The sequence below is a fragment of the Cyclospora cayetanensis genome, unplaced genomic scaffold (genome assembly GCF_002999335.1).
Source record: "Cyclospora cayetanensis isolate NF1_C8 unplaced genomic scaffold, CcayRef3 CcayRef3_contig_5, whole genome shotgun sequence".
Classification (NCBI taxonomy): domain Eukaryota; phylum Apicomplexa; class Conoidasida; order Eucoccidiorida; family Eimeriidae; genus Cyclospora; species Cyclospora cayetanensis.
In genome coordinates, this window is record NW_020312480.1 from 77843 (window position 1) to 103571 (window position 25729).

At 52.9% G+C, this 25729-nt stretch overlaps 5 protein-coding genes across 5 annotated transcripts; 1 reads left to right on the forward strand and 4 right to left on the reverse strand.

Moving 5' to 3' along the window:
* Positions 1-173: 173 nt before the first annotated feature.
* Positions 174-4336, reverse strand: LOC113146675. The gene is made up of 6 exons (XM_026334750.1): positions 4211-4336; positions 3991-4086; positions 1246-1338; positions 783-874; positions 509-620; positions 174-446 (listed from the first exon to the last, which is right to left on the reverse strand). The coding sequence occupies exons 1-6, from the start codon at positions 4334-4336 to the stop codon at positions 174-176; spliced, it is 792 nt and encodes a 263-aa protein (XP_026190535.1).
* A 3426-nt stretch (positions 4337-7762) lies between these two features.
* Positions 7763-10024, forward strand: LOC34621822. The gene is made up of 5 exons (XM_026334751.1): positions 7763-8188; positions 8513-8731; positions 8945-9385; positions 9445-9678; positions 9767-10024. The coding sequence occupies exons 1-5, from the start codon at positions 7763-7765 to the stop codon at positions 10022-10024; spliced, it is 1578 nt and encodes a 525-aa protein (XP_026190536.1).
* A 2373-nt stretch (positions 10025-12397) lies between these two features.
* On the reverse strand, positions 12398-13627 carry LOC113146676 (ataxin-8-like; the record flags this gene model as incomplete). Its single annotated transcript, XM_026334752.1, has 2 exons — positions 13283-13627; positions 12398-12475 (listed from the first exon to the last, which is right to left on the reverse strand). Coding segments are annotated over exons 1-2 (423 nt in total), but the record flags the coding sequence as incomplete, so codon positions are not given.
* Positions 13628-14168: 541 nt separating this feature from the next.
* Positions 14169-15412, reverse strand: LOC34621821 (testis-specific gene A8 protein). Its single transcript, XM_026334753.1, has 3 exons — positions 15059-15412; positions 14461-14917; positions 14169-14302 (listed from the first exon to the last, which is right to left on the reverse strand). The coding sequence occupies exons 1-3, from the start codon at positions 15410-15412 to the stop codon at positions 14169-14171; spliced, it is 945 nt and encodes a 314-aa protein (XP_026190538.1).
* Positions 15413-22209: 6797 nt separating this feature from the next.
* LOC113146677 lies at positions 22210-25659 on the reverse strand. The gene is made up of 7 exons (XM_026334755.1): positions 25444-25659; positions 24791-25164; positions 24068-24284; positions 23631-23775; positions 22718-22852; positions 22564-22626; positions 22210-22340 (listed from the first exon to the last, which is right to left on the reverse strand). The coding sequence occupies exons 1-7, from the start codon at positions 25657-25659 to the stop codon at positions 22210-22212; spliced, it is 1281 nt and encodes a 426-aa protein (XP_026190540.1).
* Positions 25660-25729: the final 70 nt, after the last annotated feature.

Below are 25729 nucleotides of genomic sequence, written 5' to 3' on the forward strand. Positions count from 1 at the left end.
CGTTTACGGATTTCATGAGCGTCCCCATAAGGGGTCCTATCTTTCTTGATCAGAGGAATTTATTATACTCGCAAGCGCTAGGACATGCTTTGGGCAGCCGAAGACGTTGGTGTTGCTGCTAGTTTCCTGGCCGCTGCTGCTGTTGTGCTGATGTGTGGGTGCGGGTGCTGGTGCTATAGCGGTAGCGTTTTTCTGCTTCCACTGCCGCATAGATCCTGGTTGGCTTGCCGCAGCTCTATGACGGCGGCTGCTGTCCCTCGTGCTGCTGCAAGTGGCGGTAGAGCCTCTAAGGCTCTTTGGGGCCTCTTTAGAAGGGAATCTACCTCGATGTCTAGCACCTTGCGGGGCTGTAAGTGCCTCTTTTGCGCCTCCTCCCTAGCTGCTGCTGCGGCAGCAGAGGGAATTTGCTGCAGGCGTGTCTCACGTCGAGCGGCGGGAGCATGCGGCTTCTGGGAAGGCAGGTAAACACCTGACACGCTCACCGCACTAAACACCACGACGTAATCACGACAGCTGCAGCAGCACCAGTAGCCGCATCAGCCATAGCAGGAGCAACGTGGCGCCGGCCTGCGGGGTCGGAGTGCTGTTGGAGGCAGTCGGGGAAATGACTACGCAGTCTTCTAAATGCACGGGCAACCATGAGACGGGGAGAACGGCGGCAGACGCGGGGGGCAGCGTGTTGCACGAATGGGGAAAGGCGTGGGGGGAGAGGCTCCACAGGCACGGCAAGTGCAGCGTGCATTGACAGGGAGAAATGCGCAAGGGAGGTAGGGGCACGTCACCGCCTACCAGGGATTGACCGGGTCGAGAGGAGATAGTGACGCCGCTCAGCCTGGGCTGCTAGTTCCGCAGCAAGAGATTCAGCTTCTTTTAGCTGCAGCATCAGAGAGAGACTCTCACAGGCGGGTAGCGAGAGAGACAGGGGCAACACCTTTGAGAGAGGCAGTGCAGGAGGAGGCAAGGAACGCGCGGGGAGGAGCCACATTGCGGGTGACGAGGAAGTATGAGGCCAAGAAGACGAGACTGAGAGCGTCTACCTTAGATGGATCTACAGGAGAGGTTCGAAGACAAGGCCATTCGGAAAAGGCAGTTGCAAAGGATAGACACATCACAGATGTAGCAGTTAAGCCGCCGAAGGAAGTTGACATGAAATACTTTGATCTCTCTTAAGGCAAAAAGGCATTAACGTAGTGAGGGGGAGACGGGTTCAGCAAGTCGGATGCGTGAGGGGGTGTCTGCTATTACGTCTTGTTGATGACGCATTTGCTGCTGGTTTTCTAGCAGCGTTTGTTGCATCGCCCGTGCCTGTGAGGAGACAAAAAGAATTGCATTTTGGCTCTAGACCACTGGCAAATTGGCCAGGGAAAGCGGAAGAGGCTTCCTTTGTAGACAGGTAAACGCCCCGTCACAGGAAGCTTGGGGTGTTTGAGCAGCCAGAGGCAGGAAGGCACGCAACACTGAAGAGAAAGGACTGAAAAGCGATGCAAAGGGAGGGAGGCTGCGCGCAAGAGGCTGGGGTGTTGAAAGGAAGCCCAACGTGCCGAGGCAGGGCGGGTAAAGGGAAGTGGGGTGGCCACGAAATGAAGGTCGTGATATCGAATAGGGACGGAAAGCGCTAGAGGACGGCAGAACTGGGGGAAAAGAGACAGCAAACGGACAAAAACACGTGAGAAAATGACTCAAGGGAAGGCGCCTCACCGTATCAGCGAGCCTCTTAAGTAGCTGGTGACGTGCGTGGAGGTCAAAGAGATACTTTCGGCTCAAATAGCCCCTAATGCTGGCGACAGCAGGCACGGGGAGAAAGAGCAACACTTTGTGGCCATATTGACTTCGGGAAGGCAGAGTGGAATACCATGCCACGCTCAAGGCTCAGGCTTCCGCCTGGTAGCTGCTACTGCTGGTGTAGTGGTGCCTCGATTTATGCTGGTCTATCCAGTGGTCTTGTTGTGCTTTTGGTGCTGGCTCTCGTGCGTGATCAAGGCAGGGGTACTTACTGCCGTTGGAGAGTGACTGCCGCACACGAGAGAACAGACAAGCGCTGCTGTATTCGCCTCTCAGCTCGGAGGGCAGCTGCCTCCTTGCGGGCTCTGCTGCCTCTAAAAATCCGCGCAATTGCCACCGAGGCTCTTCTACAAAGAAAACAAAACTAAAGGAGGGAGAGTGGCGGCGGATGAGGCCGAACATTTGGAAGAATGCACATGCAAAGTAAAGAGGCCAGCGGAAGAGTGTAGCTAACGGAGGTGACGCAGTAAAGAGGTTGGCATGCATAATAACCGTGAGGCGGCAGGGGTAGGGATCAAAGCATACACACCATAACAAGGCTGGAATGTCGATCGTCACAGAAATAAAGCTAGAATCAAAAGTAACAGGTAAGGCTCACCTCGTAGCAACATATTTAGTGCGCTGCGCGTAACAGCGGAAAACTGCTTGGATTATTGTGGCTGCCCTTTGTTCGGTGTCAAATGCCTCATCCGCCCTTCTGGGTGACCCGCAGCAGCAGTGACAGCAGAGGCACTGACAGAACGAAGGAAACCTCATGAAAATGGATTCAGTGCAAGTATGGACTTTTCTTCTTCTATATCAAAATTCTGCTCCCACAGCAATGCGATTATATGTAGTCATCTCAAGGCCCTGCCCCCGTCGTCTTGAGAATCGCGTGGCTTTTAGCTTTTTTCAAGCCTTAGATTCGATATTTGACTATTAAAATCTCAACGCATGGATTTTAGGAGACACCTGAGCTCCGTTAGGTAGTCCTGGGCGACTTCCGCCTTCCGCTTGTACACTTCAAGGTACCACATCTCTTGTAGGTGTCTTTGGCCTTACTTTTGCCCAATTTCTCACTCCCCTTTTTTCTTCCTCATAATGACTGACGCTATCATTAGAGGTCTTGTAGTTTTACGTTCTCTTTAACTGCTGCATGCGAGCCACGCTGTCGACGCAGTCGCTGCAGCAGCGATTTTCGGTTTGAGGTGTATGGGCTTTACAAGAGGTGTTCTAAAATGATGATTGCCTTGGCGCATGCATTTTTACATCCTGGGGTGATGTTGGCACAGGATACTGTGTTGGTCTACCTAATTGGGGACCCTGTCTCCCTGGCTTTAGGGCACTTCCAACCTCGAAGTAAAATACCAGCTCTTCACCTTTTACATCTATTTACTGGCCTCAGGAACCAAGGGACAGATGCGCTTTCCCACCTCTGTCGCAAGCAGCCAGAAAATAAGACCGGTGGGGCTCGAAATTTGAATGGCGAGAAGCGGAACCGGAAAGGTTGAGGGATCGAGAGCCTCGCATTCCTGCTAACGAAGAATAACTCTTGCTAGAGTAAGAAACGTTACCCAAAACCATGAATGATAGACCGCAAGGTAGATATTCGCTATATTTAGAGTGGCACTATCATGCACAAGTTCACGAGTTCGTAAATTTTCCACTGTTGAGAGCCATGGGAGATTTAGACGTAAGGGAATCGGGTTCAAGGGGCAGCATGTGCAGCGGTAACGAGGGGATGGTGGTGTGAAGTCATTATTTCGCCAACTTTAATAAATGAAATAATAAAATACAAAAATTGAAGCATGATAGCTCGTGGTCCTTTATTTGGTGGTTATTGACCAAAAGAAGTGGTCATGTTTAGTGTCTGTAGTCCAGAGTGCGGGTCACCTTGAGAGTCAACCCTCCTCTCCATATCCTTTCCCTTTCTTTCATTTACTCCTCCCACCGCTTTGCGTACATAGTGTTAATTGAAGAAAAATAGATTTTGGCGGAATACTAATCTAAAAGCGTCTTTTTTATACCGCCCTCGTCTACTGCCATACAATATCTCTGCAGTTCTCGGCTCGTCGCCTCGGACACTTCGCCCCTCGCGTTTCAAGTACAAGAAACGAACGCCGCTGAATAGTAGCCCAAAGCGAAAACGTTCTCGCTTTAATAAACAAATACCCAGGAAATACCAATAGCAATCACCTGCTTTGTCACGATGCTGGAAACCCGTAGGACGCAAGTAGATAGGAGCTCCGCCTTTTGCGGCTCGGTGCTTTTGCATGTTTGGCTGTGTGCCTTGCTCGGTTCACTTCCTCCAGGATGAGCCTCGCACTGTTCAAAAAAGTGTCCACATATTCCTCACTTGCTTCAACGCGCTCTGTGTAGAAGACTTGAGCAAAGCCACTTTACATTGATGCCTTTGTATCCCTATGTTTTGTTGTGCTCATTTTCTTGCTTGTACTGCTAATTCGGCTGTTCCGCTACTGCTCATTTCTGTGTGTCCATGGTTGCTGCCCCATGACCCCTGTTGCTGATTGCTTTGCAGTACTGTCATATTTGTCAAACTCCAACACCCTCTCATCTTTAGTACTTTACTTAAAATGTGCAACCGCAGTTAACGAGCTTTAAATGCCGGGGGTTTCCCACGACACCTTTTTTGAGCAGTCTGCTGTTGCACCCGCGTTGATTTTATCCGGGTGATTAGGGGAGTGGGCCCTAAGTTATGTGTTGCACGTGCAGCTGAAGTTATTATGTTTGCCGCTGGCTTTCCTGCTGATATTCCTGAAGTTGGTGCTGCATTTTTTGATGCCTTTGCTCCACTAAGCTTGATCTCTTCTTGCAGTTTCTTAAAATGCGCCTCTATTTTTCTTTCAAGCGAGGAAAAGAGTGCATCAGCCTGCCCTTTCCACACTGTTTCCTGCGCCATCAATCAACAGAATTAATTTTCCATTTGCACCATGAAGCCTCCATTGTCCGTAATTTGATGTACCTTTCCTTTTATGAAAGCAGAAAGCCAATTTAGTGATACCTTTTCCTGTCGGAGCTGGTGCCCTGTAATGAAGAAAACATGCAAAAAAGACGTCAGTATAAGAACATACAGGCAAGGGTGCATGGCCTCTTTTTACCTGCAGAGTTGAATTGTTCTCCGATAGCTGCACGTCTTTTTTGAAGTTGGATTCGAAGTTTCTGGAGAATGTTTGATTAAACCGGGAAAACTAATTTGAGATGAAGCCACTTGAAAATACACACTTCGGTTTTTCTTTGCACTTCATGATCAGCAAATGAAAGCTTCCTCTTCCCAAAAGCCTTCACTGTTAGTAGCGCGGCCTACAGAACGATGTGGCACCATGCAATCAACGAGTCACATTTATTAGTCTTTGTACGTCGTGGAGATTTTCGGAAAGGAGAGAGAAATACGCCAGCGATTCTTCTTGAACATTGAGCCTTTAAAAGCCGAAAGTTCAATTCTTTCCACTACAGAAAAGCGAGAACAGCTAGGTATTAAACCCACGAGAACGCAGAATTCAGGTCATGTTGTGGAAGTGACAATTCAGCAACTAAAGAAGAAATTGATCTATCATTTTGGTCCCCTAACTTGGTCGTTTCCGCTTCTTCCGAAGGCTGAGAAGGAAAAGGAACAAGAGGGGAAGAGGCTGATGACCCTGACATTAGCGCTTAGAACTTTTAGCGAGAGTCAAAGACTTATGAAAGAAGAATCGCTATTCAAATAACGAGCAGATAAAATTAGAATCGCGGTCTTATAACGAACTGCTTTGGCGAAACTCGCGAAATTCCACCTTCTACTTGCAATACACTCCACGCAATTTGAATTCAACGCCGTTACGAGGCAATGCTTCATTTGTTTCCCAGCAACATACATGCATAGACATTATTGGAATCTTAAATTGTAGACTTATCTTTGTGAATGTCCTATTCTATCTTCAGCAGCGCAGCCGCTAAACTTGCAGTTCTTTTATCCCCTTTTTGGAACAAGCTAACGGGGAAGCAGCAACCAATCTTTGTTATGAATAACATAAGGTGCACTACTTAGGTTTAAAACAAATGCACAAAATACATATTGAACTGGCCGCTTCATGCCCCATTTGTTTTCTTTGCCAGCGGCGTTAGATGACCGTTACAGCCATCAGACAGCTTTTAGTAAGCTGAAGAGCCCCATTGTGTTGGCAGTTCAAAGCTGAAGCACCAAGAGGATGTCGCAAGGAAAGAAGGAAACAATCAACATGGAATTAGCAACTGTTCCGCGAAGATATGGTGCCACCCAGATTTGGAAGTACGGAGCCAATGTTTTTGTTAATTTGGGACGAACCTTTAAAATCAAGCATTCAGCACTTAAAGCGTTCATGCGGTTTCCTCCTTCGGTCAAAAACATGTTAGAAAAACAATATGATGCAGAGCTTCGCAGAAGCAGAGGCAGCAAATAGAGCATACGTCAGGGCAGAAGAGCGAACGAAGAATGGGAAAACCTTGGAGTGGCACGCGAGAGGGCAGCGGCATGTTACGTGGTGAGGACTTTGAGGACAAAAAAGTAGCATTAGCAAGTAATATGCAACCATGCATTACCACTCCCGCGTGTGGATCTATACTTGCACATGCATTTGTGCACTATCTTCGGGGGTGATGCAGGTGAAGTGCGGCGTTTGTCTTCGTGCGTTGCCTTTGGGGGAGTTCAAAATTCACCTACTCATGGTTCCCTCTCCTTCCCCCTTCTAATACCCGCTCTCTACATTCCAAATATGTTAAGTGGCTGAGGTTAAGACTGCTTACGCGTTGAAAGGCCGTTTTCACCAACTAGTCACCTATTCCACTTATCTGTTGGCTTTCAGTTCCTCCCCTATAGAGGGAGGTAGTAGGGAAATGGATAAGTTTGGGCTGCGAATCGCAAGGGGAAATAATTTGAAAGGGAAAGCCCCTACTCCGGAGACTTTGCAAACCGTGCCGCAAAGCGGACGGCGGAAGGAAGAGACCTACGAAGATTTGTGCGGGTGTCGGCGGCGTATTGCGTTGCAACACTGAAATTAGGAAATCCATCTCCTTGAAGCTATCAACTAATAAGATGGCCGCAAATAAATTGAACTATACCCTGCATATAGACGTTGCGACTGACTGGCCTGGTCTCACGTTCGTCGGGCGACGGACACACGCGTTCTGTCGAAGCCCCAGCGCAGTTTGCATTCAATGCATTCGCACAATAGTTTTCTCGAAATTAGCGGCGAAGCGCTTCTGTTTTTAAGTGTCGTAAAGCTTTTGGGGCAAATAGCATTACTGATCAAGCATGTACAAAATCTTGCTTTGCGTTTCCATGCGACCGTCAGCTACCCGTAGCCACTGGCGGAGGCTCACCCCCGGGAGACAGAGTCATTCTCCCCCTACTTTATACCCCTGAATATCTTCCAGTACCTCGCCTCTGTCTAACCGCTTTGTTTCCAGGGCCGTTGTCTGGAGCCACGCTCTGCGCCCGTTGTGTCTATCGCCTTTTGGCATTCGACACCGCAAGGAGTAAGGACATCGAGAGTCCGACAACTGAACAAACAACCAGATGGACGAACCCTGTTTGGGGTCCTGGAAGACTCAGGCATAAGGATCTCCTTCTCTTTCTGCCGCTCGGCAGTCGAAACGTCACATGGGAGTCACCGGACATTCACAGAGCCACACAGACGAGTTTTACAGGGCTGCATCTGTATGCTGGTGCGATGAGAGCTTCCTTGCCAAGCTTATGCACTCACATTTACAGACAGAAGCACAGTTGCCACCACATATAGAGCCGTGTCTCGCGTTTTGCGGTTAGCCGCTGTGTTCGTGCATCGCTCTACCAAACTGCCGGTTCGAAAGGACATTCTAAGAGGATATTATACTTGCGTGTTTTGCACTGCTATGAAAAGTGCTCTTTTCTTTTGAGCGCCAACAAAATCTAGTGTGGGGCATTCTGCCTGCTTATTTCTCCTTGACTCGTTGCTGTATTCCGTCGAGCCGTGCAGCATCAGCCACCATGGGGTGTATTGACGCCCTGGGCGATGAGCTCGATGCAGTTGCTCAGGGGCTGACATCTCCCCGCACGTTAAGGCTTAGGCGAAGGCTCAGAGACAAAGCGACCGGCGCATCTAGGGGGGCGAAAGAACAGGAAGCACAAACATCTGTGTCTCCCGACTTCGCCCGAAGGGTATCGACAGGGGATTTCAGCAGTCCGTACGGAGCTTTGGAGGATCAGCCGGAGCTAAGAAGTCATCTCGCTGTGGTTGCGGCCTCTCATATGCAGAAGCGTGCGGCGGATGTTGTTGCCTGCGAGCAGCTCGCTGCCCGAAGGGTGCCTCTGAGATCTGCGAACAGTTACAATCACTATGTTATCGCGCGTGCTCGCAGCCGCGGAAAGGCCAGGGGATCCTGGACCTTGGATACGGCTGAGCCGGAGGCGTACGCTCTGCAGCATCGAGAATGGAGCTGCCGCCTTGAAGACGCAGCAGCAGCAGCACCATTTTTGACTGGGGAATGGCATGAAAAGCGTAACCTCGCGCTGCCAAAGCAGCCGCAACAAACCCTGATGCTTCAACGAGGGCTGGAAACGCCTGGAGAAAGCAACCAGGCGGAAGGGAGAAGGCAGCAGCAGGGTGCATCAGAGCAGGTCCCTGAGCGAAGGGCGCAAGAACGGCCGCTTAAGCAGCAGCAGCAGCAGCGCCAACAGCATCCTTCGCTGCTGGGGAGTAAAACGGAGCCGCAGGAACCACGGCTGCAGCCGCTGCAGCGACGGCACTTGGATGAACAGGGAGAAGATATGAAGCTGCTGCAGAAGCAACTGAAAGACCTGCAGGCAGCGAACCAGGAGCAGCAGATTCAGCTTCAGCTGCTCTTTCAGCAAAGGGAAGAGGAAGAGCACCAGCGACGGTTGCACGAGTTGCAGCGCATACTTCATGACCAACGCCGCCAGCAGCAGGAGGAGGCAGAGCAGGAGCAGCGCCAGCAGGAGCAGCAGGAGGCAGAACAACAGCAGCAGCAACATTTGCACAGGTTGAGGGAACGGCAGTCGTGGCTTGGTGCTGCAGAACCTTGTGCGGCTGGCTTCTCAGAGGCGTCCGCGAAGATTCCAATCAGTCCTGCAGCAACGTCTCCAACGCCTGCAGCGGCGGCAGCAGAGCCCACTGCATACCCTGCCAGAACCTCTTGCATCCTCCCGAAGAAGGACATCACGCCGCCTCCTACACGCCGTTCAGCAACCCCCTCAGGCGATCTCCGAGAGCAAGAGGGGATTCCTCAGCGGGAAGAGCAGCAGAAAGACGGATTTAGAGGCTTGGTGATGAGGGTTGACAGTCCAACGGCCCTCACTTCTGCCTATGGCTCTGCATCAGGACTTGCGCGCGTACTTCGAGAGAAAGATTCGGAGGAGCAAGAGCAGCAACAACGTGGCGGGAGGCTCAGACTCAACGCTCGAGGGCAGCTTGCCAGTGGTGACAGAGGCAGCAAACTCGCAACCGAGAACCTTCCGACAGCCTTTCCAGGCTGGGTCTGCTTCCCTCCCACAATTGCGCGGGAAGAGGACATTGCAGCAAAAGCAGGGGTAACCACTAAGAAGGAGGAGGCCTCTCTAAGTGACTTCAGAGTCTCCACAGCCACTGACGAGGCAGACAGCAGCAGCAGCTGTCCATACACGCCTAATGCAGCGCAGTGCTGGGAAGAAAGGCCTGGGCTGCAGCAGGAGCCGCCACGTGGGCTGGAGGAGACGCTACGGCAGCAGGCGCAAGGCAGACCTCTATTTGCGAAGCAGCGACAACAGATCCAGCTGAAACCGCTGGGGCGACAACAGCCCTTGGGCACTCATGCGCGCGCAGTGCAATACTCGAGCCCAACCGTGTTGCCCCTCTCCACAGCAACAGTCCGGCACCTCTCGTCGGAGCCGCTGCGGCGGTTCACACTGTATACACGTCTAAGAGCGGCACCCTCGCGCAGCAGCAGAGCAACCAGCTGCTGCAGACAAGTTTCCGAAGCCTGCTGCACTCTCCAGTCGGAGGTCGCGAAGGCTAAGAAGGAGCACCTCTTCCGAGTCGCAGCCAGCAGAGCAGCTACTGCGGCCTATACTGCAGCTGGACACAATCTCTGGACTGTCAAAGCCCGCGACAACACATATTCACTTAGGGTAATTCCTTGCACTAAAGCAGCAGATGCATTTGTCGTCGCCGCCCCCTCCCCTGCCGCTCCACGGCCAGCACAGCGCGTCAGAGTATGTGGGGACCTCAGGCGGAAGAGTGCCTGCAACTGCTGAGCCTCGCAGTAGGGGTAGCTGCAGCTGTAGCTATGAGGCACAGCAGCCAGGCTGCTGAGATACTACAGTAAATCCTTGCACCCCCCCCAAACAAGGCTTTGTAGGCTGCTGAGATACTGCAGTAAATCCTTGCCTCCCTCCAAACAAGGCTTTGTCAGGAAAGCCGCACCCATATAAGGGCGGAGGGACCCCAAGGGAAAGGGGGGTGGGGAGTTGGTGATGCGCTTCCTTCGCAGCCAAACAAGTTAGCTTGGCCATCTAAGTCGTTTTCTAACTCTCTAGGGCTGGCAGATATAACCCCTAGCGGCGTGAGGCTCCGAGAACCCGCCCTTGCTACACTACTAACGCCGCCAGTCTCTTTTGACACTACGCACTGCGAGCTAGCAGCCAGCTATGTGCGTCCGTCTCCCCCCTTGTCTCTGAAATCGGCTCGCCCCTTTAAGAAAACTACAGACCTCGCTCTCAGTCGGCTCATCCCTGTGCGAAAACCACCGCCTCTAAAATATGTTTCATTATTCTGCTGCCGTTTGCCGTCTGTGGCGCTGCCCCCTCGCCGCGGCGTCTCCGCCCTGATCCTGGGCCTTCTATGCCCCTTTGGATCGTGCTCTTTGCCTGCTTTCTGAAGGAGCTGCTCAGTGGGAACAAAAGAAAGAATGCCAAAGCGCCAATGCTTCGTAACGCTGCTGCTGCACCCCCTCTCGCGGGGCGGCACCAGAAACCGCCGTCTGCTGCATGCTGTGTAGCAGCAGCACCAGCGGCAATACTATCTGGCGTTCCCGATATCTGTGCCACGGAGGCAGTCATTGCAGCGTGCTTCTAAGCAAGCCCTTCGCCGGCGTGTACGCACTAAACGTCTTAATATGCACAGCAGCTACTGCTGGCGCTCCCACAACTGGAGGCCGAAAAACAGCCACGCGTCCCCCAGTGCGGGCATCTGGCTGGAGGTTAAAATGACACGTTGACGAGATCACTCAGCTCAAGGCGCTTTTCTGAAAAGCAAGCATAGAGCACCACTGAGCTCCCTCCCGCGAAATTTGCCGCGGAAAGAGCAGCTTCAGCTCGCTCACGTCACGCCCGACGACAGACACAGGTTTCCTCACTGCTCCTACAAGAAGCGGCGTGACATCCTACCATCACAAAACGGCCCTCTGGCCATCCTGTTGCCTATATATATATATGTATGACACAAGGAGTCGTGCACATGATTAAGTGTTGACAACACCCACAGCGCCAGATCGAACGCGCTGTTGCTGCTGCTGCAATCGCGGATGAAGCACAGTGCCAGACAGCTGCTGCTGCTGTTGCTGCTGCTGCTGCAACCGCCGCAGCAGCTCTGGCGATGGCGTTTCCTGCCCTTCGAGGAACCTCCGAAGCCACGACTCCGCTGCCTCCTTCCCCTTTTGCACCGCAACGTGCAGGTAAACCTGCAGCACACCCCCACACGGCAGCTACAGCAGAGCTCGTGAAGCGAAATACACCAACAGCGGCAACCTCCTCGCATTCTGCCAATGCCGCTCGCAGCATGCGGCACGAAGGCAGCAAACAACGGCAGCAGCAGCAAGCAGCGGCAAGCCTCACCTGTGCAACCGCAGCAGCCTGATCTCCGTAGCTGTTGCAGTGAAAGCACTTTTGTCTTCGCTTGCCTCCTTCCGTATAAAAATCAGCCACCCAGCGCCCTCTATCCTTCTCATACCGCACGATGCTGCTGCGGCCACGCAGCCCCCCAGTGCCACTGCTGCCGTTGCTGTTGCTGCTGTCGAAGGCAGGTGCGCAGTTTGCTGCAAGCTCTAACGGCTGCGGCAGCAAAGGCGCGTCTAACGCACTTGCAGTCGAGGCAGCGCAGTCTGCAGCAGCAGTAGCAGGTGCAGCGGAAACAGCTGCAGCAGAAACAGCGGCAACGGCCCCCGGTTCCTCGCCGCAGCTTGCGCTGTCTGTCACTGAGCAGTCCGACTCGCGTCTCCGCCTGGCTTCTGGAAGTAAGACAGATTCTTCTTCTCTCCGCCTGACTCTGCTGCTGCAGGTGCTTGAAGGCTCACCAGAAACATCGCGCTCTGCTGCCTGCTGCGCCTCAAGCTTCGCTGGTGTCAGCACAGAAGATCCCTTTTCAAAGCCTTCTGCTGCAAGGGCAGCCATAGCGGAGGGCGCTTGTTTCCGCTTAGTGCCACGTGTGTTGTATGCCCCGCCATGGCGTCCAACGCTGCTGCTGCTGCTGCTGCTGCCGACGCAATCCTCGTCGCCTCCAGAACTACTGCAGGTGCTCGCGGGAGACGCAGTGTCTCGCAGTGAACCGCTGCAATGATCTGCTGTCGCTGCTACAGCCGATGCCGCAGACGCCGAGCCACTCGCGTGGCTATCCCTCTGCAGCAGCAGCTGTTGCTGTTGCTGTTGCAGCTGTTGCTGCTGTTGCTGCTGCTGCTGTTGCTGCTGCTGTTGCTGCCGTTCGATTTGCTGCTTCTGGCGCAGCAGCTGCTGCTGCAGGTGGTGCAGTGCCTGCTGCTGCAGCAACTGCTGCTGCAGGTGTCTATGCAGCAGTGCAGTCTGCATTGGGTGCATTTGTGGGGAGGCGGCGTCCTGCTGGTGTTGCTGCAAGGCGGGAGGCAGCGCTGGCGGTTGTTGTAGCAGCAGCAGCTGCTGCTGTTGCTGCTGCTGCAGCAAGGACCCTCCTCCTCCAGCTGCAGCAGGCGATCCTCCGTTCGAATGCTGAGCCTGGGAGGGGGGAAGGGCCACTTGCGTCTTGAAGTCTTTTCGGTTGCTGTTGACTGCCTGCTGCTCCCTGAGAGTGACTTCCCTGAACCACGACTCTGCTGCCTCTCTGCCATGCAGCACCGCGCGTTGCAAAAACATGTGCGCAACAATCGGGGTAGGTACTGAGCAGTATGTCTTGCATGCGAAGGTCTTCTGCTGCCGTTGCTGGTTGCTGCTGCTGCTGCTGCAACCGCCTGCAGCAGCAGCAGCAGCACAGGAAGCAGCAGCCTCAGGCTGTACCTCGCGCTGCTCGCGTTGGGGAGGACCCCACCAGTCCAATACCCACCGGCATCTGCTGCTGCTCCAATAAAGACGACCTTTAGCAGCCTCCAACAAAGCTGCAGGAGGTGCTACTAGCAGCGCATCCAGCAGTGCTGCAGCAGCAGGAGCCGCTGCAGTCGCCGCTGCTGCTGCAGGCGCTGAAGCAGCGCGCCATTTGCGACTCCCAACCCACTCCCCAGCGAGACTGCTGCTCTCAGACAGAGGGTCTTGCTGTGTCTGCATCTGCTGCACCTGCTGTTGCTGTGTCTGCATCTGCTGTTGCTGCTGCGCCTGCTGTTGCTGTGTCTGCTGCATCTGCTGTTGCTGTGTCTGCATCTGCTGCGCCTGCTGTTGCTGTGTCTGCATCTGCTGCACCTGCTGTTGCTGCACCTGCTGTTGCTGCAACTGCTGTTGCTGTGTCTGCATCTGCTGCGTCTGTTGCTGCTGCGCCTGCTGTTGCTGAGTCTGCTGCATCTGTTGCTGCTGCGCCTGCTGCTGCAGCAACAGCTGCAGCTGCTGCTGAAACAGTAGATCCGAGGCGCGCAGAGCAGCAAGAGGCGGAGAGCTGGCGATATTTCCCCCAGCTGGAAAAGGCATTCCTCCACCTTCCGCAGCCAGTGATTTGGACGAGCTGTTTCTTCTCGAGCCGTCCCCCCACAGCTCTTCCTTCAAGACGCGTTGCTGCTGCTGGTAAAGAACCTGCTGCTGCTGCTGCTGCTCCTCCACAGTGGCCTTTTGCTGCTGCAGCTGGGCCAGAACACACTGCTGCTGCTGCAACAGCAGCAGCTGCTGCTGCAGCTGCTCTCTCAGCGTGCAGACCGCCTCTTCACTCCGGCTGCTGCTGCCTGCAGCACCTCCCGTTTCCGTCTGCAGCTGCTCCTGCGAAAGCCCTTTACTGAGCAGCTGCTGAAGCAGCAGCAAATGATGCTGCAACAGCTGCTGCAGGCCTGAGACTGCACCAGCAATGCTGGTCGGTGAGGTTCCACTTAGTGCGGCTTGCTGCATTTGCTGCCCTTGCATTTGCTGCCCTTGCACTTGCTGCATCTGCATTTGCATTTGCTGCTGCAGAGAGGCGGAGGCAGCACTTCCAGCTGCCAAGATCGACTCAGACTCTTGCGCTTGAGAAGCCTCCGTTGCTTCACGACCCCGAGGTGGCATCAGCTGGTGTTGCTGCTCTTGCAGCAGCCGCAGCGTTTCCGTGTGATGTTTCAGCTGTTGCATCAGCTGCCGCTGCAGCACTAGGGCGTGCCTCGGGTGTGGAGGCTGCTGCTGCTGGAAGCGCAAGCCTGCGTCTTCCCCAGCAGCGGGGAGAGGCAGAGAGAGCAGCGACGCTAGAGACGCAGCAGCGGCGCCACTGCCGCTGCAACCGTCGCTGCTGGTGGAGGAAGAAGAGGCAGCATGGTCTGCTGCAGAGACAGCGGATGACACACGTGGGAGAGCAGCAGAGGGGGGCAGCAGGGGAACCACTGGATCCGCTGCCGCTGCTGCTGGTGCACTCAAAGAGGCGTTTTGCGAAGCTGCAGTCTCCTCTGCAGCAGCCGTGAAGGAGGGCTTGTCAGCTCCTGACGCTGCTGCTTCTGCAGAAGCGAGATACGGAGCTACCGCCGACGAAAACGCCTCCCCCCGCGACAAATTGAAAAGACGAGCTTGCGAGTATCCAGCCTTTTCAGAAGCTGCTTCTGAGGAGTTTCTAGCGCCTCTCACGTCTCCTGCTGCAGCGGCAAGCGCCGCTGCTCTGCCAGCGTCCTCAACGCAGTGCTCGCTGCGCCCGTCTGTGTCTGAGGCAGTCGCCAGCGTAGATAGGGAGCTGCTCTCTGGCTCCGCTGGCGCTGAAGCTGCTGCTGGTGATGCAGATGCGTCAAGGCCCCTTCTTGCAGCAGCAGACGTCTCAGCCTCTGCAGATGCCAGAGACGCATGCAGAGCAGCAGAGACGGCGGCGCTGCCCTCAGCCTCTGCTGCAGGCGCTGCGCATGCAGCCCTACTCGGGAGACGGCGAAGACACAACATGCTGCCTTCTCGTGCAGCTACGGCTGCTGGTCTTCTACGCACTGCGTCCTCATGCGGCGGAATGCTCTCTGCTCTAAGAGCGAAGGAGCAAGAGCCCAAGCGATGAATCTCTGGAAGAGCAAAATCGGCCTTGGATGCGACGACAGAGGGAAAGACTTCTAAGGCACTAAACGGCGTGGCAGGTGCTATTGCTGCTTCTGCGAACGACGATGACAATCCTGCAGTCTGAAAGGCTTCTGCAGGCTCAGCCCCTCCGTTTGCGTCGAAGCAGCCGCTGTCAGGAGTGTGCTCCCTCGCAGTTCGAGGAAACTGCTGCTGGCGCTCTTGCTGCTGCTGCTGATGCTGCGCAGAATCCAGACAGTGCTCCTGTGGCATCTGCTGCAGCACGCGTCCTCTTGCTCTTGCTTCAGAAACGAACGAAGAGAGTGAAGCCCAAGAGGCCTAAGAACCTCAGTCAGCAGAAGCAGGGGTGTTTTTGTAGAAGCAGCACCAGCAGCGGAAGCAACGGCACAGCCGCAGCAGCAACTGCAGCAGGAGCTGCAACTCAAGTTCGCGCTGCTGTGTAACACAATACCCTCTCGCTTACTCCCAGTATATTGAAACGAGAGTCAGCAGCTGCGGCTTCTTACGCTGCTGTTGAAGCCGTCACTTGGCCAGTTGCTGTTGCTGCCGCCCTTTGCTGCTGCTGCTGCTCTTTGCTGCTGCTTGCTGCTTGCTGCTGCTGCTTGCTGCTGCGCGGCTGGAGAGAAGGTTCTGCAATATAGGCTCAAGCGTCGCGTATGAATCCAGCAGAGATGAAACAGCGGCAGACAAGGAGACACGAGAAATGAAATTCGACTACTCAGGGGTTCTCCCTGGCTGTGCGGCCTGTGCCGCTACGGCGGTGCTGCTGCTGCTGCTGCTGCTGTGAAGAGAGGTCCTGAGCTACACCCTGCTCTACGCTCCTGATGAAAGGGGAAGAGGCGCTATTTGTTGTTGCTGCTGCAACAGCAACTCGCATTGAGTGAGAGACGTTCTCTTTCGGGAGTTTGCAGCAGTTGACGCTGCAGCGCCAACTGCTGCTGCTGCGTTGCTGCTGCTGCTGCTGCTGCCGCGCTGCTGTTGCTGTTGCTGTTGCTGTTGCTGCTGCTATACGTAGGGCGACGCCTGCGCCCTTGTGAACGTCCTTTTACTGTTTTCTTTTGCTTCATATATAGTGAATTTCAAGTTCTGAAATAACTTGGCTCTGCTGCTTTACCGGAGGCTTGTGCAGCTCTGAATCGATGGCGGCTGGCTTCGGTACTGCTGCTGCCAGCTGCTGCTGCAGCGCCCATTGCCGCCGCCGCCGCCGCTGCCGCTGCAGCAGCAGCAGCAGCAGCAGCAGCATCATTGCAGCAGCTTTACTGGGAGACGCTTGAGCTAAATTGTAGAAGCTGTAGCTCATTATTTCCAAGCCATATAGCTCTTGGTCTTTTATGCAGCAGTCCCTGTTTCTGCAACTGCAGAAACAGGGACTGCTGCTGCTGCTGTTGCTGTTGCTGCTGCTACATCAGCATCGACGACAAAGCATGCGCTCAACAGTCTCTGGTAGGTATACAAATAGAATTTTAACCTTTTTGACTCAGCCTTTAGACTTCTTCCTCGCGACACAGTCATTGCAGCAATAGTGCCCGCAGCAGGACCAAATTCAAGTGTGGTACATGAAGACGAAATCCCATCTAGGCAACACTGCTTGCAGGGAAGGCCGCTGCTCTAAGTTTCAGCCACTGAAAAGTGTCAAGAAGACACGACTTTTTTAGGCAGTATTCGCCTGAGTCCGCCAAACTCACGCTCGTAGTAGCAGCAGGGACCCTCATGGAGCATATGAAAGCCACCAGCGCTCCACTGCGCGGGCCTAGCCACATCACAACTCGGCATGTTTTGCTACACTAGTTATATTTCCCTAGGGCGTAGTAAAGGATTGATCACTAGGTTATTCTTCTTGTCTTCCTTGTTCATTTCCCAAGTAGCGCTAGCTCGATACAAGGGTCGCAACGTTGTATATATGTACATATACATATATATATATATATATATATATATATATATATATATATGTGCGTGCTTGGTGCTATGTGTAATTACCTACCATTGCTCTGAGTGCATTGAGGCTGCAGATACGCACATCATAGCTGTCGCCCTACCCCAATTTCGGGCACTATAAGCTCCACGGGCAGGGAAAGGCGAGAATTCTCTTTAAAACCCCTTATCAGCTTTCTATCAAGTGTGCATTGAGTGTGGAGTACAGTGTCTCCCTAAAGACCTTAGACAGTGGGCTACAATTGCTAGCATCGCGTGATTCGATAAATTCTCTCTCTACTCATTCACTGCCTGGAGGGGGATTCTAAGTTTCCCTGCAATATTTGTATGGGTTCGATCAAGTTACTGGGTATATTACCAATCTGCTTTTACAGGCACCAGTCTGGATGAAAAGCACCAGCTGGTGGTGGCAGTGGGCAGCGACACAATGCCTGTTAGGACTGCACAAGCCGACATACAAGCTGATTTAAGCGGAGTAGCTCAAAAGCTGGTATAAATGCATGATTTGCCACCCAATAAAATGCTATGCATGCGTCGATGAGGCTATGCCGAACATAAAAGGTCTCATGACAGTAAGGATGGGCAAGTACTCAAAGGTGCATCAGCCACTTACAGACCACCTCAAACACTACTCTTCGGACAGAGGAAAACTAGTTATTCTTGTAACATATACATTGGAGAGAAAAACACTTCAAAAGTGGCTCTTCTTATGCAGGGGGAGTGCCTCTCCCTGCATAACGCACCACGGTTCAAGCCTTCACACACGCTCGGGCTTACCGATTCATGCAGAGTTCAACTTAGCAGTTGGCTTTGCGAGGTGTTGAGAAAGCTGACGGAAGGGGATACACAAGAAGGGTGGTGTATCGAGAAATATCGAACTTGGCTCGAAAGAGCCACACCTTAATAAAGGCAGCTGCTTTATCAGTGAATCACCGCAGGTCTACGCGAAGTGTTACGTCAAGTGGTCGGCGTTTGTGCGCCGTTGTCTCCCAGCAAGATACTGGTCCTCATCACAGTCGTGCCTGATATTTTCGTCGCTTCGCCGAAACCGAACAGCCTTATTTAGTGAGGAAAAGAAATTCTTCGTGGTGCGATGCGGCATGGAAAATGCCAGCATTGCTTGTGTGGGCGTCATTTTCCTGTCCAGACACGCCATTACGAATGTACCTTATTAATAGTTTGCAGGAAGTTAATAACCGCGCGTCTCCTGGTACGACCCCACACTAAAGTATATTAAGGGCACTAACCTTACTGTTTCTGACACGCTCTCGCAACTCCCAAACAACCCAAGATTGTGCAGCGCAACTGCTCCTCTCTGTGATGATCACGGTTTCTATGGAAATCGTCCTGGGTTTACGCCTCAGACACCCGTACATCCTCCAGTACTGCCGAAACTTCGAATGGAAAAGGACGAGGCACTACGACGTTGAGGATCGACTGCTGCGATTTAAGTCAGAGCACAGGACTTCGTCGCTTGTGCCATCCATCTTTACTCTGTGACCCCATTTTGCCGCAAGGCACATGACCATGTCCACTCTGAGACACATGACCAGTGCGCCGACCACACACTTGCACTTCTTGCCACTCTACATGCACAAAATCTAGCTGGGCTTTCTTCTTTGTGCTAAGTTGGTTTATTATGCATCAGGACACTTGCTTATTATCACTCTCCCGCATGTCTGGTCTATATTATGAGCTCCGGTCTCTTCAGAGGCTGGACGTCAAGGCCCAGAGTCAGCGGCCACCCTTATCGGCGGAGGCTTTCAAAGACGAGCTTGCTAGGCGAAAGCGTGCGCAAAGCTCAAGTGAGACAAGCAAGGCTTTTTGATATATGGCGTTTGGCCGGTTGTTTTGAGCCTGGAGGATTGGTTTTCAGTGGAGCAGTAGGATTTACGAAGTGCAGTCGATGGTAAGCAAACGACGAATTCCGCGGCGAGGCGGAAAAAACCCCTCTGCACTCCTCTCACAGATCGATTTCCTTTCTTAATCTATAGGTCATTTCCAACAGTTGGAGGTGTCACCGAATTATTAATATTGGCTTCTTAGAATTGCCAGAATCTCCTCAGCTATTCGCGGACTTGTCATGCAGCCAAGTGAAATGTGTAGAGGCAGAGGGTACACAAGGAACCTTAGAAGTGCTGTATTTCACGACTATTGAGCGCCGAGGACATATTTTCCGGACAAAACTCGTAAGTAAATTGTAGTAAATGATGTCCACTGTAGGGATTGGCACGGCGTTGCTGCCTGCAAGAAAATCTGCAGCTATGTTTGGTTAACGGTGCTACTTGCCAAAGATGGTCATTCCCACTTTCCCTTGTAACTGTCCTCCCCAGCGCGTATTTTGCCTGAACGAGCTGTCTCACCTATGAGAAATTTGTAAAGTGGCCGATTATCGATATTTGTAATCTGCTCTCTACACCCAGAGTTTCACGCAGGTACTCTCCGGTATATTCTCCCCAAGTACTGCCGTAAGCCTCTTTTCGGGCTGTGAGGTCGCTACGTACACCGGCTGTGCTGCATGCAGAGACTGCTCTATGAGGCGTGTGCCCACTGCTGAGCAAGTGTGTGATTCGAGCTGTTACAGATTTCACTTATCTACTTTTTTCTGGTAGCAAGATACTCACTGCAGCGCTCTGACGATAGCGAGCGGCTCGCCGCCGCGGTCGTCTTGACTTTGTTTTCCGTCCGTAGTTTTCGGGTGCGTGTGTCTTTCTTTCGCCAAGTTCAGTTTAAGATGCAGTGCATACATATGCTTCCCCTTTTGGGCGTCTTTGTATCATCGGGCCTGAGGAAGAAGGGGCAATCCCAATTGGGTATGGCAAGTATCGGAGCAACTGCATGGCGGCCAATTTATAAGTGTCTTCACTGGTGCATCGCTCTCCACTGTGGATGCTCCGAAGTGCTTCTCAAGCTAACCTGTCAAAGGAGCACCGACATGAGTAAATTCAACAATAAAATTCAGATAATAAGGTGCAAGCCCGCAGAAATTTTCAAACGCCTTTTCAGATGATTTAAGGTCGAGGCTAGGCCTTCGTTGTTTCAAATTTTGCAAGACCTGGCTCACATTTCTGCAAGCCAAACATGTAACTCCATAAAGTAGCGCTGCTCTAGCCAACAGCGAGTACTTACATGCCTTCACACACCGCTGCATGTCCCGCGACCGCTAAAGCGCACGCCGTAGGTGCTCTCTGATCTTTTGAACGTTTCGGATGAATACCTCGACGTCATCTATGCTGACGATCATAAACCCTTGCTCGATAGGCTCATAATACTCCAAATAAACTTGCTGATCGGTCTCAGCTGGGTCGCTAGCAATTCCAAGCGGAATAAACGTATGCTTGAGTTTCGAAAGTGAGTAAGAACAGACCGCTTTTTTGCTCGTGATCAGGGTGAATGGGGATTTGTAAGAAGGCACCTGCTGAATTAATTCTCGATTAGACTGTTAATTTGCGAAAGCTAAGAGGTAGTTGGACAGTGTAAAGATCGAGAACAACTGCTCCGCAACGATCGTGCTCTGGGGCTTGGAGTTTACGAACATGCGCCATTTCCGTTGTTTTCGGGGCCAACACCAGGTTATGCCCAAAGGCATTGGTCAGATTCCTGAACTTGGATTTTATTCCACAGAGTATCGGCGTGCCTATAAGCCCCCTTTTCATGCCCTGGGGGCATTCGTTACGAAGGAACAGAGCTTAAGGCTAACTGAGGGATTAGCTCAGCAGTTGCGGTAGACGACCGCTGGGAGGCCAGCCTGCAGGCAGCTCGTCATTATTTGGCACATCTGTGAACTTTTCCTCTATACCTGCTGATTACTGCTGTTTTCTAGCCAAGTGGTAATGAGTCGTCTAGCTAGTTATCAGCTGCAGAACCAACAAGAGGGTATGCATGCTTAGAACCGTCTGGCAGTACCGCACTGCTGAGCCGCCCGCATAAAGACACTGCCTCACCCTTTGAGGTACCGATTCAACAACCAACCAAAACGAAATGTTGCTGAGACCAGGACTTGCTTCTTCCTAGCGCTTTCTGGCGCACTAACCTCCATAGCTCGCACCTCTTGCCGCATGCGTACCTCCGTTGAATTATCCAGGGCACACATAGGCTTGCGTCGTGGTGCACGGGTCTAGCATAGAAGTCACAAATAATGTTGATAAGACCCGATTCCGATTCAGAATTGCCTTCAGCTACCATAGCCCTGTCATTCCTTGCGTTCTGCCACCCCTGGGCAAGCCTTGATTTTAAAAACTGTGCCTACTAGTGACCAAGTAGATTGCTCTACTGCGCCGTCTTCTCGAATAACATATCCATTTCAAATTTGGCAACAAGGAACCTTGATAGTTCTTGAGCATGAATGTAAGCTTGCAGCAGCACAGACTTGACTCGTGTTGGGTTCCCAACTGCAGTTCAATCCCTTGTATCAACCTCTCACTGCGCCGTATCCTTCGAGGTAGGTTTTCCGATGCCTTAATGCGTCTTCTTTGTTGGCCAGGTAGCCTGGGCTAGCTGGGCCGAGCCCTGTTATTTTGAGCTGTCTGGAGTTTTTGTATGCTCTTGGAGTTCCCTACCATTTGACCCTATTTGCTGCCACAAAAGCGGATGCATTGTTGGGGAACTGTTTGGAGTGCTAAGATCTTCTAGCTTCCCTTTGGGTTTTTGTCCCAGTTTACTATCGACTGTAGGCTAGAGCCGCTTGATATATTGCCGACATCCATAGGTTCTGAATCCCGATTAGGCTCCTCCTTGCCAGCCAAAGCGGTAGGAGTTATGCTCATTTGCTCCTGACCGCTCGTGTAGTCGGACTGAAGGTAACTACCCATGCAGCAGGTGTTGTAACCAAAGTACCATACTTGTCGATACAATAATATATGTACAGACTCCTCAACTTCAGCGTTTTCAAATCACCAAAGGTTACTTTTGAGCTTATCTCTGTACAACCCAATGAGCCAGAGCGTGGGTGTCTACGTGTATTGAGCTAGTGATACTTTGCAAAAAAGGCAATATATGAACCAGCAAACCCTTACGTCAATGCTTCTTAGAGTCTAAGCAAAATATACCCGCAGTAGCAGAAACTGTTCAAGCGTAGCTTATCCCGCTAGGCAAGGTTGCGTGAGTGTGTGCGCTTAATGGTATGTGCGCTTTGTTGTGACTTTTTCGGGGTGCTGGGGGGCTGCAGCCAGGCGCGCCATGGCTGCCTCTCTCCCTTCCTGTTGGGGACTATGGGGGGCACTCGAAGGGAAAGGCAAGAGGCCTGCTGAAGTCACTCAATAGCTTTCAACTGAATATGAGTGGAGTCCGAGGTTCAGTGTCTCCTTGCGGAGACCATAGAGAGAGAATTTCAAAGTGGGAAGCACGTAGTTCAAAAAAAGCAGACACATGAATCGTCTGGGACCTGTCGGACTGTGCGAATGCAGTCCTTGCAGAACCCGTGCAGCAAGACTGCAGCTCAACCTCCGTCAGCCTCTATTGCCGCATACTGACGGCGGCAAGGTTCCCAACGGATGTACCGCCAAGAGCTGCCCATGCTGGTTGTGCGTCCGCTAATAGAGGTGATAAAGGGGCCGTTTGTTCCCTGCGTATTTTCTCACTGCGCCTACAGCTACTGCTGCTGCTGCTGTCGCTGCCCATGACTCAATGCGGCTTGCTCTGCGAGTTGTTTGGCCTTAAGGAATCCGTGGAGCTCAGCACTGAATGAACGCGACGAGGGTCGACCATCCAATTGCAGTAGCGACACCCAAGTGCTCGTGACCCCATCCCACACAACACCTGGCGCGCGTGCACAGGCAAGGAGACAACGTGCGCGTTGGAGGTTTGCGCACACGTATGATGCGCATACTCCACCAATCAAAGCTCATACTTGTAGATAGACAGCGGTAGTGAGAGAAAGACAGGCAGGCAGACAGACACGTAAATCGAGAGAGAAAGACGCAGAGCGAGTCTCTGCGTGGAAAAATAAAAGCCTAGCACAAAAGATACGCAGCAACTTTGCGGGCACGTCAGTCTAACTACGGAAGAGAAGGAACGATTTCAGAAGATCTGCATAAAATATGCGTGTACATGCAAACCATTACGGCGATGGCCCTTGGCGGCCTCTTCTGACCCCTTTATGCCGAAGACAGTAGGAGTGGTGACAACGACAGCGCAGGAGGAATACATACATGTACATACAGAAAGAGAAACGTAGATATGCTTATGCATATATCCACACATGCGTGAAAGGGAAACAGTTTGGGCAGGAAAGTATATGAAGGGAGGAGACGGCAACTGGACAAAGTGAAGCCAAGGACTAAAAGGCGAAGGCGAGCAAGAGAGCCAGAGAGAGCGACGAACAGACATGGCCGGCAACACGGTGCCCTCCTGCCCGCCACTCCTCCTTATTCACCTGGTACGGCGCTTGTATGACGAGTAGCCTGAAGGCGGCCCTCTGCCTGCAGCAAATAGAAAAGCATACCTGCGGCAGGAGCCGTCAGTCGATAACGGCAGAGGCAGCAGGTGCTGCGTGCAGGGCAGCCCCAAAGTTCCCAAGTGGATGGCAGCTTCGCACGCCTGCCTACTAGACGCATTGAAGGAGAAGAGCAAGGCAGCGAGTCTATGGATACTGGTGAATACGGAAAGTCAGTCTGACAGACGAGCTGTTTCGGAAGGCTCGAATAAGCGTTCCCAGGGGCAGCCACGGAGGCGCGATGAGACTTTGAAAGCGTCGGCCGCACACCCCCAAGGCGACAGAAAGAGAAGAAGGACGAACCACATACGATGTGCATGCACAGAAATGTGCAAGCCGCGCGAGACGCAGCTCGGCGAATGCACTTACGTAGAGAGACAGAAACGCATACTGTCCGGAAGGCAGCACGCGGGTGAGAGCTGAAAAAGGAAGGGCAGGATGAGAGGCAAGTGGGCAACAAGGCGCTGCGGCAACGGCGCTCATCCCGTAAGATAGCTGTACTCCCCCTTGTTCCCTGACCTTTTAAAGAAAGAACGAACCTTCATAGCATCTGCGAAGGCCACGGCCTCTTTCTTTGCTGCAAAGACACCCCACTTCTTTATGGGGAAGGGCTTGCTGCTGCGCTTGTTATTCTCGAAGAAGGTCACTTCCCACGCCTCGTTGAGGGCTTCGAAGGAGACAGCAAAACACGGCGAATCAAAGTAGGACGCTGGCAGAGAAACCTTCCGAGGGCGCGCCGCATGCACCGGTCTGAACCTGAGGCAAAAAGGACGCGGCAGCGAGGCAGATGAGGTCAAAAGACGGCCAGGTGAGAAGGGAGAGAGCACACGTGAAGCAGCGGAAAGCGTAAGAGGAGAAGGGTGGGAGAGCAGAGGGCGAGGGCGCGTGGAAGAAGCGAGGAAGCCGGAAGGGCAGGCTGCGTGGATGCGGGAGCGCGGCCACACCCCCTGTTGACGAAAAGGCGGGCAGAAATGGCGGAAGGAAGAGCCAAGGAAACGCGAGAGCGAGGGGGCAGGACCAAAGCATATGGCAGTGAAGGGAGGCATGGGAGAAGGCAGGGGGATCGCAATGGCTTCCAAACAGGCTGCGACGTGAGGACGCGCTATATACCCACGAGGAGAGGGCCTCTACGGGAACGGACAGGGATTATATTGAACAGAGGCAGACTTCGAGGGCTATGCAGAGGAAGGCAAAAAGTGCAGTAAAACATGTGCAGCGAGGCGATTAGCACATGCGCAGCACGAGCAGATGCAAAGCCTTGCCTGTTTGCATTCTGCGCTCTGAAGGCGTTCCCGATTCCCCACTTAAAAACCACATCGATATGCCCCTCAGGCTGTTTATACACTCTGGAGCTGCTGCATGAAAGGTCTGTTGGGGGGGCGGCCTCTATCGGAGTATGCTGGGATACTTCCTTTCCCGTTCTGCTCCTCGCCGTATGGCTGCTGCTGTCGTTGTCGGCGACAATCGCTTTCCTAATGCAGGTGTTGCTGCTGCTGTAGGCTCTACAGTCTGCAACACGTCTCGTAATTGATCTGAACAGTGCTGTGCTACCGCTCGGTGCGGAGACTCCCCTCAGCAAAGAGGGGCCCCAGCAGGCCGTCCTATGGAGTAGCAGCATCGCTAGAAATGCTAAATCCTACGTTTAAGTGTACATTGGACGAGCCATGGATGCCTTTCCACGCGGCAGGTGTCTCCATTCAAATGGCTAACGACACTGGGCATGAAGAGTTATCAGGGTTGGGGAGACCCTTTACTCCAACCATCCATTATAGACCAAAACATTAAGCACTGCACTACAAAAGAAGCTGCTCCTACGGCCTCCCGCCTATTTTTCCGGGGCCCCGTCAGAGGGGCCCCCCTTCCCTCCCGCGTAGGGAAGGGCCCCAGGGGCCCCACCCTCCCGTCACCACCACACCATGACACCACCACCAAACCACCACTGCCTCCATGGACCCTCGAGCCCCCTGTTTCCTCGAGAGTCTGCTGCAGCGGAATCGGAAATAAAGGCAAGCGGTGCATCTGGGAAATCAATCCTACCTGCACTTCTCCAATCACGCACCCTCTCGTGTATGTATGGTGACGGCGGGAGGGGGGGGAGTGGAGGCGAGCGAACGTGCAGGTTTTTTGTCATTCTCTCGTGTGTGTGCGTATGTATGTGCTCGTTCTCTCCCTACCATTACCGTAAACCCTAATTCCTACTC

Coding starts and splice junctions, on each gene's coding strand:
- LOC113146675 (XM_026334750.1), bottom strand. CDS start 4,336: ATGAGAGGGTGTTGGAGTTTGACAAATATGACAGTACTGCAAAGCAAT. Junction 4,087..4,210: donor CAGCCGAATTAGCAGTACAA/GCAAGAAAATGA, acceptor TTTTTTGAACAG/TGCGAGGCTCATCCTGGAGG. Junction 621..782: donor CGGTCAATCCCTGGTAGGCG/GTGACGTGCCCC, acceptor CCGTGCATTTAG/AAGACTGCGTAGTCATTTCC.
- LOC34621822 (XM_026334751.1), top strand. CDS start 7,763: ATGGGGTGTATTGACGCCCTGGGCGATGAGCTCGATGCAGTTGCTCAG. Junction 8,732..8,944: donor AGCAGGAGCAGCGCCAGCAG/GAGCAGCAGGAG, acceptor ATCCTCCCGAAG/AAGGACATCACGCCGCCTCC. Junction 9,679..9,766: donor CCGCTGCGGCGGTTCACACT/GTATACACGTCT, acceptor TGCACTCTCCAG/TCGGAGGTCGCGAAGGCTAA.
- LOC34621821 (XM_026334753.1), bottom strand. CDS start 15,412: ATGCCACAGGAGCACTGTCTGGATTCTGCGCAGCATCAGCAGCAGCAG. Junction 14,918..15,058: donor TGCGTAGAAGACCAGCAGCC/GTAGCTGCACGA, acceptor GCAGAGGCTGAG/ACGTCTGCTGCTGCAAGAAG. Junction 14,303..14,460: donor CCCCTCTGCTGCTCTCCCAC/GTGTGTCATCCG, acceptor TTGCGCTTCCAG/CAGCAGCAGCCTCCACACCC.
- LOC113146677 (XM_026334755.1), bottom strand. CDS start 25,659: ATGACAAAAAACCTGCACGTTCGCTCGCCTCCACTCCCCCCCCTCCCG. Junction 23,776..24,067: donor CCTTCGCAGATGCTATGAAG/GTTCGTTCTTTC, acceptor ACGCTTTCAAAG/TCTCATCGCGCCTCCGTGGC. Junction 22,853..23,630: donor AATGCGTCTAGTAGGCAGGC/GTGCGAAGCTGC, acceptor CACGCGCGCCAG/GTGTTGTGTGGGATGGGGTC.